Source organism: Mobula hypostoma, chromosome 21, assembly GCF_963921235.1.
Source record: "Mobula hypostoma chromosome 21, sMobHyp1.1, whole genome shotgun sequence".
NCBI lineage: Eukaryota > Metazoa > Chordata > Chondrichthyes > Myliobatiformes > Myliobatidae > Mobula > Mobula hypostoma.
The window spans coordinates 62446842-62466546 of record NC_086117.1 but is presented as its reverse complement, the minus strand read 5'-3'; the positions used below and the strand labels follow the sequence as shown (position 1 = coordinate 62466546).

The 19705-nt window shown below is 45.1% G+C and overlaps 1 protein-coding gene across 1 annotated transcript in view; it reads left to right on the top strand.

Annotated features, from left to right (window-relative positions):
• Positions 1-19705, top strand: part of snap29 (synaptosome associated protein 29) — a 60172-nt gene that overhangs the window by 16440 nt on the left and 24027 nt on the right. Inside the window, exons 2-3 of the mRNA XM_063074138.1 lie at positions 6645-6835; positions 17096-17181. Of these exons, the coding sequence (XP_062930208.1) occupies positions 6645-6835; positions 17096-17181 (277 nt within the window). The remainder of the gene's footprint in view (positions 1-6644; positions 6836-17095; positions 17182-19705) is intronic.

Below are 19705 nucleotides of genomic sequence, written 5' to 3'. Positions count from 1 at the left end.
AATGAGGGAGAATTTGGCTAGTGTAGACTGGGAACACAGGCTATAGAAACATAACTGCACAATACAGGCCCTTTGGCCCACAAAGCTGTGCCGAACATGTCCCTACCTTAGAACTACCTAGGCTTTACCCATAACCCTCTATTTTTCTGAGCTCCACCTACCTATCCAGGAGTCTCTTAAAAGACCCTATCGTTTCCACCTCCACCACCGCCGCCGGCAGCCCATTCCACGCACTCACCACTCTGTGTATTTAAAAAAAAACACAGCTAACGCCTACATCTCCTCTGTACCTACTTCCAAGCACCTTAAAAAATATGCCCTCTCGTGCTAGCCATTTCAGCTGTGGGGAAAAGCCTCTGACTATCCACATGATCAATGCCTCATTATCTTGTACACCTCTGTCAAGTTACCTCTCATCCTCCATAGCTGCAAGGAGAAAATGCCGAATTCACTCAACCTATTCTCATAAGGCATGCTCCCAATTCAGGCAACATCTTTGTAAATCTCCTCTGCACCCTTTCTATGGTTTCCATGTCCTTCCTATAGTGAGGCGACCAGAATAGAGCGCAGTACTCCAAGTGGGGTCTGACCAGGGTCCTATATAGCTGCAACATTACCTCTCGGCTCTTAAACTCAATCCCACAATTGATGAAGACCAATGCACCATATGTCTTCTTAACCACAGAGTCAACTTGCATAGCAGTTTTGAGTGTCCTATGGACTCGGACCCCAAGATTCCTCTGATCCTCCACACTGCCATGAGTCTTACCATTAATACTATATTCTGCATCATATTTGATCTGGTGGGACAGTTCAGGAACAGTGGAAGACTTCCAAATAAATTTTTCATGATGCTCAAAAAAAGCATATTCCAGTTAAAGGCAAGGACAGTAAGGGTGGGGAGAGCCAGACTTGGATAACCCAAGGAGATAAAAGAAGGCATCTAAGTAAAAGCTCGTACAAAGGTCTAATCTAATGTCAAAGGAATGTATACAATATACATCATGAAATGCTTTTTCTTCGCAATCATCCACAAAAACAGGAGTGCTCCAAAGAATGAACGACAGTTAAATGCTAAAACCCCAAAGCCCCCAAGCACCCCTCCCTCCTGTGCATAAGCAGCAGAGAGGAACAATCCCCCTCTCCTCACCGGCAAAAAAAACATCAGCACTGCCACCGAGCACTCAAGCGTGAGCAAAGCAATAGCAAAGACACAGACTTAGCGTTTCACCCGGCATTCGACCTACCACAGGTTCTCCCTCCCTAGTAAGGGAGAAGGAGGTGCCTCCGTTTTCCTAGGAGCTGGGAGACATAACAAACAGCTCACTGGTTTATGATGTTAAAAGCCCGTTACGTCGCTTTTTTCGAGCTAGACTCTTAGGCTGAGCCCTTGGCATGCTGAACAATAATGGTCATTTATGAAACCCCGAGAGTGGGTCCCATTCCCACAAAGAACCAAAGTCAGCGTGTAACTCCAGGTCAGGGTCTTCAAAAGAACCCTAAAAAGGAAAGATAAAGATATTAAAGATGGAAATAGAGCTGTTTCGGAAGATGCAATCAAAGGAGTCGCCGTTTAGTGCCATCATTACTCCACTCACCAAGTTGCCACGTGCGTACAAAACTGCCTAGAGTAGTGGGAAACTGGAAGATTGGAAAAACTTTAAAAAGCAACAAAGTACCACCAAGCGAGTAATAAAGAAAGGGGAGCTAGATTATAAAAATAAACTAGCACAAAATATAAAAATTTCATAATTATGTAAAGTGGAAAAGGGTGGCTAGGTCCCTTGGAGGACGAGAAGGGGCAATTGATAATGGGTAATGAAGAAACGGCTGACTATTTTGTGTCGGTCTTCACAGTGGAGGACACGTCTAACATGGATGTGATGGGAGGTGAGGACCTCGGTAGAATACCTATTACTAAAGAGGTGGTGCTAAGCAAGCTTCTGGGCCTGAAGATAACTAAGTCCCCCTGGTCCTGACAGAATGCATCCCAGGGTACTGAAAGAAATGGCAGAGATTATAGTAGAGGCTTTGGTGATGATTTACCAGATTTCTCTGGACTCTGGGCAGGTCCTTGGGGATTGGAAGATGGTGAATGTCACACCACTGGGGTAGGCAATAGGCAGCTGAGAAGTAGTAAAAGGTCGAAGGGGGAATACTTTCCAGCCTCACAATTTTTTTTTATTTTTAGTAACCAGTTGATGACTTTTGGAATTTTTCTTTTGATAATGCAGAATGCTTTGTTAATCAGCACAAAAATTTTCTTCACTATTTTTTAAGTTTAGCAAATGACAGTTATGGGGACTCAATATTTTTTTTTCAAGGTGTTGTAAGTTTAAATTGCACACCACAAATTAATGATGTTCCATGAAATTGTCCAGTTCTATTTCTCTGATTTCTTTAATCATTGCCAATTTTCTTACAGGATTACTCAGCATGAATATCTTCAGTGTTCAAAAAATCTTTTGTGCTGATCATTTATTTTATTGATGCATTTTTATTTCCCAAGTTCCAGTTAAATTCATCCAGTCTGTATCAACCCGACTTTCCATGGCTGTTTGATCTGCTGAAAGTCTTTGTAATCTCTATTATTTTGAATTTACTTTTGATGTTACGTTGGCTACTTGAAACTGGGCAGGAGAGGTTGCAAGACTGAATCACAAATCCAGGCTGTGTTGCCAAAGTTAGTGCATATTCTGGAGTTATGGTATATAGCAAATACTAATTTCAATAGGAGCCAGTCTTCAGACCTAAATGTAGATTGCAAATTGAATTTAAAATGCAGCTCTTAATAATGGTGTTCCTGGAGCTACGGACTGGGGGTTGATTGCGTACAAAGAAACATCCCAATGTCCTAAGGTTGCAGCCCAGGGACAGTAGGGATTAACATTCATTTTGGGTATCGAGTGTGGGTATGAAGATGGAGGTATTTGAAAACTATATGTAATTCAAAGGAAGTATTGTAGATACATTGTAAATATAGAATTGTCCTGCTGTTACCTTTGATTTTTAGCATATAAAAATGCCATGTAATATTGGGTCAGGCAGTCCTCTTCGTCTAAGTGTCTCCAGTGTGATTGCTGCTTGTATTGCTGAATAAAGACTTCTATATCACCTGCTTCGGTATCTCTCTGGTGACTTTGTTCACAGTCACAACAGATAGTGCCTCCAAAACCCAAGTCTTTACCCCAGGTAATAACAGAGGGCTTAGGAAACCCACCATCTTTCCCCTCTGAGCCTCTGCCACTGCTACCATCACTGTTCCTATGGCACTGCTCAATCCATCATAAAGTAGAGAGCAATTGAGGTTTTTTTTCATAAACTGCACATTTAAGACTAGATTTGGAGGAAACCTTGGTGTTCTTTTAACAAGTCAAGTTTATTGTCATTTCGACCATAAGCTGCTGGTACAGTACACAGTAAAAATGAAACAACGTTCCTCCAGGACCCTGGTGTTGACTATTTGTTGGGTGTGCGGTTTATTGTAGTGGATCAGTGTGGTGCAGGATAAAACATTGGATGAGTGTGGGGCTATTTGGATTGTACTTTGTTCTACTGCTACTTGTAAAGTTTAACAACAGTTGGCAGGCCAGTGGAATGTACTTTGAAACAGCAGTTGCTAATGTAATGGGCCAAATGGCAGATACTTTATGTACTGTTTATTAAAAAATTAATTATCGGGTACATTAAAAGCATACAGTGGAATGTGTCATTTTCATCATCTTGGCATTCCCACAACTTGCTAACCCTCACCTGCGAGTCTGAATGGTGCCATAATGGCAACCTCTCACTCAAAATAGCAAGAACAAGGAGCTGATTATTCACTTCCTGAGGACGAAACCAGAAGTTCATGAGCTGGTCCTCATCCGGGGATCCGAGGTGGAGAGTGTCAGCAACTTTAAATTCCTTGATGTTATTATTTAGGATGACTGTCCTGGGCTCAGCATGCAAGCACGGCAATGCCTCTACTTCCTTTGGAGTTTGTAGAGATTCGGCATGACGTCTAAAACTTTGACAAACTTCTATGGATGTGTAGTGGAGGGTATATTGACTGGCTGCAACACAGCCTGGTATGGAAACACCAATACACTTGACTGGAAATTTCTCCAAAAAAGTAGTGGATATGGCCCAGTCCATCACAGGTAAATTCCTCCTCCACAATTGGGCACATCTACACGGAACACTGTTGTAGGAAAGCAGCATCCATCATCGGGGACCCCCACCACCCAGGACATGCTCTCTCCTTGCTGCCACCAACAGGAAGGTGGTACAGGAGCCTCAGGCCCAGCATCACCAGGTTCAGGAGCAGTTATTACCCTTGAACCATCAAGATCTTGAACCAAAGGGGATAACTTCACTCAACTTCATTTGCCTCATCATTGAAATGTCCCCACAGCCAATGGACTCACTTTTAAGGACCCTTCATTTCAGGTTCTTGGTATTTATTGCTGATTTAATTTTGTATTTGCGCAGTTCGTAATCTGCACGCTGGTTGAACACCCAAGTTGATGCAGTCTTTCATTGATTTTGTTACGGTTATTATTCTATAGATTTATTGAGTGTGCCTTCAAGAAAATTGATCTCAGGGTTGTATATGGTGACGTATGTAGTTTGATAATAAATTTACTTTGCACTTTGGGATGTGGGAGGGTTCCGGAGCACCTAGAGTAAACCCACACAATCACGGGAGAGCATAGAAAGCAGCTTATAGACCTGATCAGTGATTGCTAGTGGTATAAAGCAATTGCGCTAATTGCTGTATTTTAGATGACTGCACCTCTTTTTAAATTGCCATCCAGGCAACAGGCTTAATTGGGCATTAGCCAGTTATTTTTGTACTGGCTATGAGGAACATTGCTACAATATGTTGCTCTTAATGATGTTCAATATCCTTCCCTTTTTGTCCGAAGTCCTGTAGAAATTCCATCTCTTGCTGATATCTGGAAATTTGAGCCCCTCACTAACCCTGTAACCATTTTGTTGATAGTCGTGAAAATAGTTGATAGTCCTAAAACTGAAGAACCATCTTAACATTTCCCCACTAACCCATCTTTTAATCCAGCTTGCTACACTCTCCCTCATTCAATATCCTTAACCTTCTCAACTGTGGGCAGATGACCCTCATCACCATGGTTTGTAGCTGATGAGAAGGAAAAGACTGATCTCAAACCTCTGCTGTCTTGCGTCTGTACCCATCATGGAGAAGGCTTTGGGAGTAAACCCCAAGGAAAAATCCAGAATTGGAGTTCCTAAGGCAGTTCTATATTGAACTCAAGACTGACTGGCAATTCCTGCGACAATGCTGGTGCAAAACTGTATCAGCCTCTGCTGTTCATCAGGTGAATGGAGAGGGAGAGCTTGCTACATGGGCAACAGCTTGCTCTCTATATCGTACTGGCCTGGCTTGCATATCATGTAGATAGGTAGAATGCAACATCCATGGTCGACCCTGCTGACAGAGGACCTGTAGCTCTCTTAACTGGTGGTGTATGCATTTGTAGTTATAACAACTTGAGCTTTATAGACCAGTTAAACATCCCAAGTGGTAGTTGGAAATGTGAGGCCATATTAAGCCAAACATTTGAGCTTTGAAGAGGACATCATCGTTGTGTGTGACGTGGGCGATTATGGTCTTTCTGAGACCATGATTGTTCTTAGCAAATTTTTCTACAGAAGTGGTTTGCTATTGCTGCCTTCTGGGCAGTGTCTTTACAAGATGGGTGACCCCAGCCATTATCAATACTCTCCAGAGACTGTCTGCCTGGCATCAGTGGTCACATAACCGGGACTTGTGATATGCACCAGCTGCTGATATGACCATCCACCACCTGCTCCCATGGCTTCACCTGACCCTGATCTGGTGGGGCTAAGCAGGTGCTACACCTTGCCCAAGGGTGACCTGCAGGCTAGCAGAGGGAAGGAGCGCTGTTCAGCTTTAGTAAGGATGTATCTCCATCTCGTCATCCCATTGAAGAGGACACAGCTGGATAAACACATTTGGGGAGGGAATTTGGGTTTGGTCCCTTGCAACTAAAAGCTCTGCCACCAGAGATGGAGAATTATAAATCTACGTTCAAGGCCCGAGTTGAAAGAAAGATATCTTGAAAGATGTTTGGTAAAGATTAAAGAGAGGTGGAGGTGTCTGTGGTCAGGCCCTGGATAGGTTTAAATACTTAAATGAGTTTTCATGTTGGGGTTTTATGTGTAAGGGTCAAAGGGAATCAGTGAACACTAGAGACAGGTTGGCACGCGGGTGGCAGAGTTTTATAACCACAGAAAATTCTGCAGATGCTGAAAATCCAGAGAAACACAATCAAAATAGTGGAGGAACTGAGCAAGTCAGACAGCATCCATGGAGAACAGTGAAGAGCAGATGTTTCAGGCTGAGACCCTTCAGTTTTATAATCACTTCTGGAGATCTAGCAAATTGACTTCAACATTGTAGTGAAGTGAATACGGTTTTCACTGAGGTGTGTTTACCCTCTGTAACTTTGCCAACTTTTCACCTGTTTTATTTATGGGTCATCTTCTTCCCCCCCCCCCCCATTTCTGTTTGGGACAATGTCACCTGAGGTGGCACATCTGAGCGTATTATAAGATGTTTACCAGCTTCTGTTCTTTTTTTTAAAAAAAAAACTGGACAGGAACTTCTACGACAAGGTGACGCACTGAGGCGAACAGATAAAATGCTGGATAAAATGGATCAGGATATGCAAGTTAGCCAGAGACACATCAACAGCATCAAGAGCATCTTTGGCGGCATTACAAACTACTTCAAATTCAGGAACTCTGAACCACAAGCCCCTCCAGAACCTGAAAAGCAGACTAGGAGCAAGTGAGTAATCTTCCTCTCCTCTCCTGTTTCCTCCAAGAGGGCCACAACCTTGTCATCGGGTTTGAAGGTCTCAATAACCCGGAGAGCTATGTTGGCTGGAGTCAGGGCCTTGTGCTTTGGCTCTTGGTAGGGTCACCCATGATACAGGTCAAAGGGTAAAGGCCAGGCTAAGAGTGGTCCACTGGTCTTCCAGGTACAGTGGGGTTCAGCTCAGGGCTAACAACCCTGACTGGTCAAAAAACAATTGTTATGGAATCAGCAATGAAGAGCCCTTCTACATCTGAGTGTGATGCAATGGATAGGCAGGGATGGATGATCATCACTGTATCACACCCTAAATGCCAGTGGCTTAACAGGTAGTAAGTAACTCTCATTGAATTTGTAGTAGCATTCTCTGTCTAGTATTATGTCTACAGCCTAGCTGTAGAGCCTTGGAATGCAACCGTGAATGGGCTAATGAGTTAAACCAATTTTTTTTTAATAGGTTTGACAATTGCCCTCCTGTTCATGCCCCCTTCAGCACACCAGTCCAGATGCAGGGGCACCCAATGCTCCCTCAGCACCTACACCTCCCTTCCTCCCTCCTTCCCCATCCAATTCGACACGTGGATGAGCAACACAGGCTACCACTGTCTTCATCCCTTCCTTGCCCTGCACTGACCATCCACATTTCCACTTACACAACTGCTATTGTCCCAATTTTCACCTCCCCAGCCTCCCACCGTCCACCAACTCCCCAGTCATCATGGACTCAACTTCACTACTGAGCAGGTGAGAGGGCTCTGGAGAAACTCAGACATGGCAAAGCATTGGTACTGGACAGTGTGAACCCCAGGGTCCTGAAGGAGTGTGCTGAGCAGCTGTGTGGGGTTCTCCAGCACATTTTCAGTCTGAGTCTTAACCTGGAAAACATCATGTATAGTCTCAGTACCCAAGAAGAGCCAACCAAAGTCTTGAATAACTACTGTCCAGTGGCCCTGGTCTCATACATAATGAAGCCCCTCGAGAGGTTGGTTTTGGCTCACCTCCGACCCCCTAGTCAGGTCAGCCCTCGATCCTCAGCAGTTCACCTACAAAAGCACACCTGAGCAACAGTTGAGTGTGTAAGGGGAGGACAGGAGGATGAATACAGGGCCCTGGGAGAAGACTTTGTCAAATGGTGCAAGCTGAATTATCTACAGCTCAACATCAGTAAGATAAGGAGATGGTGATGGACTTTAGGAAGACTAAGCCTGCATTGCTCTCTGTTACTATTGATGTTGAGTACCTACAAGTATCTGGGGGTGCACCTGGATGACAGACTTGAGTGGAACACCAGCACAGGCAGTGTACAAGAAGGGCCAGATTTGCCTCTACTTCCTGAGGAGACTGAGGTCCTTTGGAGTGTGCAGGCCTTTGCTTTATATGTTCTACCAGTCTGCTGTTGCCAGTATAATTATTTATGCATTGGCATGCTGGAGCAATGGTATCAACATGGGTGATGCCAATAGGCTCAATAAACTGATTAGAAAGGCTGGCTCTGTTACAGAAGTCAAACTGGACACACTGGAGGCCATGGAAGAATAAAGGACCCTCAGGAAGATCCTGGGAATTCTGGACAATGTTTCTCACCCTCAGCATGCCACTTTGGCTGAACAGAGGAGCACTTTTAGTAACAGACTAAGACAACTGCACTGCTCCAAAGAACACTGAGGTCATTCTTACCCTTGGCAATTAGGCTCTGTAATGAGTCGACCTTTAGCCGGGGAAGTGATAACCTCCCTTTTGTTAACTTATTTCTTACTCTTTCTACTTCTCTTAGAAACATAGAAAACCCACAGCACAATACAGGCCCTGTGGCCCACAAAGCTGTGCCAAACATGTCCTTGCCTTAAAAATTAACTAGGGTTACCCATAGCCCTCTATTTTTCTAAACTCTTCTAATATTTATATCTGTGTACTTGTAATGCTACTGTGACACTGTAATTTGGGATCAATAAAGTATCTATCTAATGGTGAGTCTTGTAAACAGAATGTGAGATGTAATTGTTCTTGTTACAGTTTGTAGTAATAATGCCAAGTCCCTGTTTATGCTTTGCTTTTGTCACTGAAATTAATTTGCATAAGCATTCTGTAGATATTACACTTTAGAGATGGTAAGGCAAGGCTATGGTTTGTGTGTACTTCATTCCCATTCCAACTTGTCCACGGCCTTCTCTTCTGTCACAATAAGGCCACTCTCAGGATGTAGGAGCACCTCTCAAAATCCATCCCCGTAGCCTCCAAACTGATGGCATGAACATCAGTTTCTTCAACTTCTGGTTCCCCCCCCCCTCTTCAATTCCCCACTCTGACCCTTCTTACCTCTTCTCACCTCCCCCTCCCATCCCTCCTCTTTCCCTTTCTCCCACAGTCTACTCTCCTCTCCCAGCACATCCCTTCTCCAGCCTGAGGAAGTCTGCAGATGCTGGAAATTCAAGTAACACACACAAAAAATGCTGGTGAATGCAGCAGGCCAGGCCGCATCTATAGGAAGAGGTACAGTGAACGTTTCGGGCCGAAACCCTTTGTCAAGACTTCGTTGGTCTCGGCCCGAAACGTCGACTGTACCTCCTCCTATAGATGCTGCCTGGCCTGCTGTTTTCACCAGCATTTTTTGTGTGTGTTTCTTCCCCAGCCCTTTGCCTTTTCCAAATATCGTCTCCCAACTTCTTACTTCCTCAGCACCTCCACCACCCACCTGGATTCACCTGCGACCCAGCTTGTTCTTCTTCCCCTCCCCCCACCTTATTCTCGTATCTTCTCCCTTTTCATCCCGAAATGTTATTTCCATAGATGGTGCCTAAGCTGAGTTTTTCCAGCATTTTGTGTGTGTATGTTTGCTTTAAGACAGTGGCACATCTCTTCCATGTTCTGTTATGTAATTTCAATACATGGTATTTCTAGATCTTTGCTTCATCCCTATTTAACTTTGTACCCTAAATCGGATTTGGCAGTGTGTAGATGGGTATTGTTAGATCAGTCTGTCTGGGTGGAGTAAAATTGAGGAGTCGGTATAGCATTGAGCTATCTCAGGAAATGAGTGTTAATGATCTGTAGATTAGGATATTGTTTCTGGTGAGGCTGTTGACAAAGCAATTCCAGTGTCCTTCTGACAAGTTCACATTTATTGTCCTCTTATGGTGTTTAGCGCAGCAATGAAGATTGTCCATCTCAGTCTGTCCATACTGTTGCACAAAGATACAGAAGGTTCTTCATTGCTGATTCCATAACAAACTTTGTTTTACCAGCCAGGGTTGTTGGCCTGAGCTGAACTTCCAAACCTAGAAGACTGGTGGACCACTCTCGTTTCTACACTTTGACCAGTTTGGCATGGGTGACCCTACCAAACCCTGACTCCAGCCAACATAGCTCTCCCAGTCACTAAGGCACATAACCTTACACCAAGGTTGTAGTCCTCTTGGTTATTGTCATCTGACTGTACACATAAACGAAGCAGCATTCTTCCGGACCGCGGTGTCTCCACAAAGCATATCACACAGCATGTAACCGAAGTGTTACCATAACTAAGTTAATAAAATATAATTCAAGGGCCGGCTGGTGGCGCAATGACATCGGTGCCAGACCCAGAGCGGAGGTTCCCGGGTTCGAAACTTGTTGGGTCCGCTCCTGAGTAAGCTTTCCATCTGTGCCGGGTTGAGTGTCGAGATCACAACTCGACCTCGTAAGATAAAGGGAGAATACTGCAAAAATGCCTGTGTGACGAGTGGCACCCCACAGTCTCTCTCTCTCGTTCCGCGCCTTGTAAAAACCGTGAAAAAGACATCATCATGCACGCACAGACTCGCACACACGCAGGCATACGCCAAAAGAAATTCAAGATACATGCATGTGCAGCACAGGTAAGCAGTACAGTAAACAGCTCGCTGTCCTGGTGATGAGATATCAGTGGTGGCATCACAACCTGAGGGAAGAAGCTGTTACCTGGTCTGCTGCTGACATTAATTCTACTTCATTGATGTTGTATTGACTTTTTCATCTGCTCAATATTATAATTTGTCCAGGAATAGATTGCATTTGATTCATTGAAACTTTAGTGTTCAGTATTTCTGCGTACTTGGACCAGGTGAACTCAGGATCTGCTGAAGTCACCTGATTTTTTTCTGCTGAGTGTCAACATCTCTGAGGATCTATCCTGGGCCCAACATATTGATGCAGCTACAAAGAAGGCACAAAAGTGAGTATACTTCATTGGTATTTTGAGGAGATTTGTATGTCACCAAAGACATTGGCAAAGTTCTACAGATGTACCATGGAGAGCATTCTGACTGGTTGCATCACCGTCTGTGTCATGGATGGTGACAAGTGGAGTGGTGTCTGTCTAATTCTGTCGATTACGTGTATGTGGCAGAAACAGCTCTGGTGATCCGATACACAAGGCAAGACCTGCTACTGCCACGCAACCATCCAGGGATAGTCATTCTGGCTCGAATTGTTTGCTATCGAGACTGTACGAGTGAGTGTGAGGCCTGCCGTAAACCTCCAGGGACTGACAACAGCCGACACTGAGTCCGTCCATCTGAAAACTTTGAACCTCCAACCAGTCCCTCCGATAGAGCCTCCCGAGCACCTTCGACCTCACCCCGGCCGCCAAAACAAGCAAAGCCAAGGATTCAGGGCCTTCTGCTCCGGAGATTCCGGACCACACAGTAGCAGCGGCAGCGAAGCAGGCATTTCAGAAGTTTCTCCAGATGTTCCTCTGTACTCTCACGTCTGTCTCCATCAAATCAGGATTGTGCATGGTACCCTACTTGACAGATTGCAGATATCATTCACCGGAGTGGCGGCATCGCCATCTTCTCCTCCTCCATTGCTACCCAAGAAGCTGTCCCGGAGCCTGTTGGTCCTGGCTTTTATGCTGTGGTACCATTTCCCAGATGGTAGCAGCTAGAACAGTTTGTGGTTGGGGTGGCTCGGGTTCCCAATGATCTGGGCCTTCTTTACACATCTGTCTTTGTAAATGTCCTGAATAGTGGGAAGTTCACATGTATAGATTGGAGCTGCGTGTGGCAGCACAGCCATGGGTGTACAGAGGGTAAAGAAGGACACAGCCCTGGGGTTGGGGGGGGCTCCTCTATTGAGGGTTAGAGGGGCAGAGGTGAGGGAGCCCACTCTTGCTATCTGCCAGTGACCTGACAGGAAGTCCAGGATCCAGCTACGCAAGGCAGGGTGAAGGTTGAGGTCTCTGAGCTTCTTGTCAAGCCTAGAGGGAATTCTGGTGTTGAATGCGGAACTGTAGTCTAAGAACAACATTCTCACATAAGCATCATCCTCCTCCAGATGTGTAAGGACGATATGTAGAGCTGTGGCTATTGTCATCTGTTCGAATCTGCTCCGAGGATGAGAAAAATGCCATTCCCTATTCCCAGTTCCTCCGTCTCCGCCGCATCTGCTCCAAGGATGAGGTTTTCCGTTCCAGGACATCTCAAATGTCCTCTTTCTTTAAGGATCGTGGTTTCCCTTCTGCTGTCATCAATGATGCCCTCACCCGCATCTCCTCCATTTCCCGCACTTCGGCTCTCACCCCATCCTCCCGCCACCACAACAGGGACAGGGTTCCCCTTGTCCTCACCTACCACCCCACTAGCCTCCGGATCCAACACATTATCCTCCGCAACTTCCGCCACCTTCAACAGGACCCCACCACTAAGCACATCCTTCCCTCTCTGCCTTCCGCAGGGATCGGTCCCTCTGCGACTCCCTGGTCCACACGTCCCTCCCCACGGATCTCCCACCTGGCACTTATGCCTGTAAGCGTAAGTGCTACACCTGTCCCTACACCTCCTCACTTGCCACCATTCAGGGCCCCAAATAGTACTTGCAAGTGAGTCTGTTGGGGTCATCTATTGCTCCCGGTGCGGCCTCCTCTACATTGGTGAAACCCGATGCAGATTGGGGGACCACTTTGTCGAGCACCTCCGCTCCGTCCGCCAAAACAGACAGAATCTCCCAGTAGCCACCCACTTCAACTCTGCTTCCCATTCCCATTCAGATATGTCCATACGTGGCCTCCTCTACTGCCAGGATGAGGCTAAACTCAGGTTGGAGGAGCAACACCTCATATACCTTCTAGGTTGTCTCCAGCCCCTTGGTATGAACATAGAATTCTCCAACTTCCGGTAATTCCCTCCCCCTCCCTTCCCCTATCCCTATTTCATCCGCCCCTTCCCCCAGCTGCCTACCACCTCCCTCATGGTTCCGCCTCCTTCTACTACCCATTGTGTTTTCCCCTATTCCTTCTTCACCTTTCCTGCCTATCACCTCCCTGCCTCCCTTCCCCACCCCTTTATCTTTCCCCTTACTGGTTTTTCACCTGGATCCTACCAGCCTTCTCCTTCCCACCCTCTCCCCAACTTCTTTATAGGGCCTCTGCCCCTCCCCTCTTCAGTCCTGACGAAGGGTTCCAGCCCGAAACGTCAACTGATCTTTTCCACGGATGCTGCCCGACCTGAGTTCCTCCAGCGTGTTGTGAGTGTCATCTGTTGATTGGTTGTGTCGGTAGGCGAATTGTAGGGGGCCAGTGTGGGTGGTAGCAAGCTGCAGACGTAGTCCTTGACCAGCCTCTCAAAGCGTTTGCTTATTGTTGAGGTGAGTGCGACAGAATGCCAGTCGTTCAGGCATATTGCCGTGGCCTGAAAGGCAGACACTCAATGATTCCGGAACAGCTTCTTCCCCTCTGCCATCTGGTTTCTGAACGGACATTGAACCTGTGAACACTACCTCACTACTTTTTTTTGCACTACTTATTTAATTTAACTTTTTAATATGTAGACTTTTATTCTGTTTTTGTTATTGTATTGGCATTGTACTGATGCTGCAAAGACAAATTTCATGACATGATACCAGTGATATTAAACCTGATTCTGATTAGGAATATAAAATCAAGGATGTAAATTTGAGCCTTTATCAAGCATTAGTGCAGCCTCACTTGGAGTATTGTCAGCAGTTTTGGACCTCTTCTCTAAGAAAGGATGTGGCTGACATTGATGAGGGTTCAGAGGAGGTTCGTGAGAATGATTCTAGGAATGGTTAGCACAATGCTTTACAGTACCGGTGACCCGGGTTCAATTTCCACTGCTGCCTGTAAGTAGTTTGTATGTTCTCACCGTGACCGTGTGTTGTTTCCTCCGAGAGCTCTGGTTTCCTCCCACAGTCCAAAGACATACTGGTTGGTAGGTTAATTGGTCATTGTAAATAGTCCTGTGATTAGGCTAGGGGGATTGCTAGATGGCACGGCTGGATACAGCCTCTTTCTTTCATGCTGTATTTCTAAATAAATATAAAATAATATAAATATACTGCAATTCAGTTTTCATAATTAGGTATTGTATTGTACTGCTGCTGCACAGACAACCAATTTCACGACATGCTGGTGATATTAAACCTGATTCTGATGAAATCTGCTCTGCTATATCTGCATGATATTGGTATCGACATCTGTCTGTTACGAGTTCAGTTCTACTTGTCACGTGCCTTGCAGTATCAGGTCCCTGAATGCTGAGTATGAAGTGGGAAGTAAGATGCCATTGCGTTGCAAATGCCTGACTTCCTGTCTTGTGTCAGCACATTCTGCATTTAGATGTAGAACCATCTTGCCAGTTGTCATTTTACAAATGGTTCTCATTTACCCACAACTTGTTTAATGTGTATTTACGTCTAACATGGCTCTTTGTGAAAAGTGGCTCCAGAACTGAATTGGCTGACAAAATGGCCCCAAGAAATAATAAGCAGAATATTTACAACTTGTGCATCTATTTATTGTTTAACTTTTACTTTTAAAGCCAGTCATAGAAGCCTATATCACAGAAACAGGCCCTTCAGCCCATCTAGTCCGTGCTAAACTATTAATATGTATAGTTCCATCCCGGACCACGGTCCTCCATAATCCTCCCATCCATGTACGTATCATCATTTCTCTTAAATATTGAAATTGAATCTACATCCACCACTTGTGCAGGCAGGTCATCCACACTGAGTAAAGTTTCCCTTAAACTAGGGGTTCTGAACCTTTGGTCTGTGGACCCCTGGCTTAATGGTATTAGTCCATGTCATAAAAAAGGTAGGCAGCCGTTGCCTTAAACATTTCTATTTTCTCCCTTAACCTATGACCTTTAGTTGTAATCGCACCAAACCTCAGTGGGGGGAAAAAACCTGCTTGCATTTACTCTATCTACACCCCTCATCATCTTGTATACCTCTATCAAATCTCCTCATATTCTTCTACACTCCAGTGTATGAAGTCCCAACCTGTTCAGCCTTTCCCTGTAACTCAGGTCCCAGCAACATCCTTGTTGATCTTCTCTGCACTCTTTCAATCTAATTGACATCTCTCCTGTAGGTAAGTGACCAAAACTGCACACAGTACTCCAAATTGGACCTCACCAGTATCTTACAGTGCTGCTAGAGAGTTTGTAATCCTATAGAATTTTATCTGTTTCTGCATAAATATGACCTAAAATGTGATCAGATCTTCACACAAGTCCTAAAATTAGTGTGACACTCAGGCTCGGCCAGCAAGTGTTTGGCTGGGGAAGACTGCTTCTGGCCCCACCAAACTCTTGTTTGTGTGGATGCTGCGTGATGTGTTGCCCGGTTACAAATCTGCACCGCAAAATATCAAACAGTACACCATATGCAATTAAATGATTGAACTTTATAAATCTTAATCTGAATATAGGATTAGTAAAGAAAATAAAAAGAAAGGTCCCATTTTAAGGAAAAAGTCAAAAGTGCACATTGGAGCTCACTGATACGACCATTCATCAACCGTAGACCTCCTCCCAGCGTCACTGACCTTTGGACCCTCGCTCCCAGTCCACTCCATCGGTGGTCTACCAGCTCTCTCCACACACATCCTCCTCCTTCTCTCGCCGACAACAGACCGCAAAAATTGGGAGTCTACTGTGTTGAGCACCTTTGCTCAGTCCGCTAAAAACATACTTTTCTGGTGATTAACTGTTTTAAATCCTACCCCCATTCCCATTCCAACAAGTTGGTCCATTGACTCCTCTTTTGTCAAAATGAAGTCACCCTCACGGTGGAGGAACAACACCTCATATTCCACCTAGGTAGCCTCCAACCTTTCATAGATGTCTGTGAAGAGTAAGAAGTTCAGGTTGTATATGTTTTCAGATATTAAATTGAACCTAAATGAAATGAATTTAACTGGGGAACTAAGTCAGCATCAGGTTTATTATCACTGACATAAGTTATGAAATTTGTTTTGTCACAGTAGTACAGGGCAATACATAAAAATTTACTATATAGCAAATTATAGTGCAAAAAGTGAGCAAAGTCGTAAGATAGAATTTATGGGTTCATGGACTGTTCAGAAATTTGGTGTAGGGGAGGAAAGTGTTCCTAAAACATAAGTGGAGTATTTTCTAAGTCTGCTGGTAGTAAACTATCCTCCTGTGATAAGGATGCCTTATAGCCACTAATTTTAAGATGTGCAGTTATGATCTTTTTGCCTGCATTGAGGAGGTGGCGGGGTAGAGATGCATCTCTAAAAGGAGGTGTAAGTTGCTCCTTTCCTCCCCTAGCCTGCAGGTCACCCTCGGGGAAGGTGCAATACCTGCTTTGTAACCCCCCCCCCCCCCGATCAGGGTCATGTGAAGCCATGGGAGCAGGTACTGGATGGTCATATGAGCAGCTGGTTATCACAGGTCCTGGATATGCGACCATTGACATCAGGCAGACAATTGATAAGGGCTGGGATCACCCGTTTTGTGAAAACACTGCCCAGAAGAAGGCAATGGCAAACCACTTCTGCCATACACAATGTAATATTTTGTCCTGAATTGTTTTCCCAATACAACTGAAAAGCATAGTCTGCTCCACCATTTGATCCTGGCTAACTTACATCTGGTCCATCGAGTCTGCTCTGCCATTTCATCATGGCTGATCCATTTTCCCTCTCCGCTCCAATCTCCTGCTTTCTCCATGTAACCCTTGATGCCCTTACTAATCAAAAGCCTATCAACCTCTCCAAGTAATATACCCAATTATTTCGCCTCCACAGCCGCCTGTGACAAAGAATTCCACAGATTCACCACCTTCTGGCTAATAAATTCCTCCTCATCTCAGTTCTAAAGGGATGTTCCCTCCATTCTGAGGTGGTACCCTCTGGTCCTAGATCCTTTGGGTATTGGGTGAAATCTACCAGTGAATGCAGTCTGTCCTTTAATTAGATATTGAAAGTTTTTTTAAATTCTGTGGCAGATTGCAAGAAAGTTTGGATAAAAGCAGACAGCAGGAGGAGAATTACCAAGCAAATCATCCGAATTTAAGGAAACTGGACACATCAGGTAAGTCCATGCATGAATACTGTGGTCTAAGGCAGGGATCCCCAACCTTTTTTGCACCGCGGACCAGTTTAGTATTAACAATATTCTTGTGGACCGGCTGACCCGGTTGGGGGTGGGGTGGTGTTCAAGTAGCGTTAAACTCACATAATCCTCTCATATCCCTTTTGCCAATCACCTGTCCAGCTCTTGGCTCCATCCCTCCCCCTCCTGTCTTCTCCTATCATTTTGGATCTCCCCCTCCCCCTCCCACTTTCAAATCTCTTACTAGCTCTTCTTTCAGTTAGTCCTGACGAAGGGTCTTGGCCCGAAATGTCGACTGTACCTCTTCCTAGAGATGCTGCTTTCACCAGCAACTTTGTGTGTTGCTTAAACTCACCTCAACATGTCTTTTGCAGTTAGGGTTGCCAACTTTCTCACTCCCAAAAAAGGGACAAAAGTAGCAGTCAAATCCCAGGACACTTGTGTTTACCCCAGGAAAGACTACCATGACCATGAAGCCTTGCGCGGGCACCTGTGTGCGCATGCGTGAGTAACGTACGCATATGTGATGTGCGCATGTGTGTACGTGCCAATTTCCCCCCACCCCCCACAAACCGGTTTTGGCTTAATCTGCCTGACTATACTGTACATACATCTACTTTATATAGGCTGTATATTTATCATATAATTCCTGCTTTTACTATGTGTTAGTGTTATTTTAGGTTTTATGTTATTTGGTATGATTTGGTAGGTTATTTTTTGGGTCTGGGAACACTCAAAAAAATTTTTCCCATATAAATTGTAATTGCTTCTTCGCTTTATGCTATTTCGGCAGGAAAGGTTTCATAGGAACGCTCTACCTTAGCGGGGGAAATACGGGACAAGGGCGGTCCCTTATGGGACAAACCAATTAGCCCAATATGCCGGATGTCCCGGCAAATACTGGACAGTTGGCAACCCTATGTTCAAGTTCAACAGTGTGTGACAGGGAATGAGGAAAGGTGCAGCTGACTCGTATCGTTTCCGCGGCCCGGTGGTTGGGGACCGCTGATCTAAGGGACTTCTGCATCGTCTGGTGTTTCACGGGGTTGTAATCAAAATAACTACCTATTGTAGCAGCACAAACTGCTCACTTTATTTAAAACACAAGAGATTCTATAGATGCTGGAAATCCAGATCGACACACTCAGCAGGTCAGGCAGCATCAATGGAAAAGTGTAAACAGTCAACGTTTCGGGCTGAAACCCTTCATCAGGACTGGAAAGAAGTGGGAGATGAGTCCATAGCCAGATCAGCAAAGCAGGCTCGACGGGCTAGATGGCCTACTCCTGCTCCTATTTCTTCCTTTGAGAAGACAACTGAATATAAAGGTTGGGGGTGGAGGTTAGCTGGAAGGTGGTGGGTGAAGCCAGGTGGATGGGAAAGGTAAAGAGCCGGAGAGGGAGGAGCCTGATAGGATGGGAGAAAGAGAAGGATGAGCGGCACCAGGGGGTTTAATAGGCAGGTGAGAGGAGTTAAAAGGCCAGAATGGAGAATACAAGAAGAGGAAGGGGGAGCACAAAAATTACCAGAAGGAGAAATCGATGTTCAGTATATTAGGTTGGAGGCTACCTAGATGGAATATGAAGTGGTGTTCCTCCACCCTGAGAGTGACTTCATCTTGGCAAAAAAGGAGTCTATGGACCAACTTGTTGGAATGGGAATGGGGGTAGGAATTGAAACAGTTAGTCACCAGAAAAGTATGCTTTGAAAGACTGTTTGGGGCCCCGAATCAATGTGAGGGAGCAGGTGTATGGACAGGTGTAGCCGCCTGCAGGGATAAGTGGCTGGAGGGAGATTAGTGAGGAGTGATGAATGGACAAGGTAGTCACTGAAGGAGCAATTCCTGCTGCAAGATGGGGGGTGGGGGGAGGAGGTAAATGTGTGTTAGGTGGTAGGATTTCATTAAGGATGTTGGAAGTTGCAGAAAATGATATGTTAGATGCAGAGACTCATGAACTGCTAGATGAGGGCAAGAGGAACTCTGCCCCTGGTCAGAATCAGATTTATTATCACCGGCATGTGACATGAAATTTGTTAAGGCAGCATTGAGCATGGATGTCCAGGAAATGGAGCAGATGCGGTTAAGGGCAGCATCAGTGGTGGAGGGAGGGTAACTCCTTTCTTTGAAGGAGGACGACATCTCTGTCCCCAAAGAAAGCCTTATCCTGGGAACGGATCCAGTGGTTCCAAGCAGTTTCTTTGTTTCTCTAATCACGGACACCATTAATAGGGTTAAACGAGTTGCTGAGCGTTACGGCTCGTTGCTCCAGTGGGGCCGAGTCCACACTTTATCTCTAAATAAAGTAATAATCTAGAATGGTGTTCAAGATACATCAGCCATTTTATTCCCTTGGAATAGAGTGGACAGTAATTCACCAGTAATGTTTCTCAATGTATCTTAGTCACCTTGACCCATCTTGTGCAAACAGATCAGGCCCCAGGGAACCTCAGTTTAATCGCAGGCTGAATGTTTGTCATCTTTGAAGACCTTGGATCTCTTCTG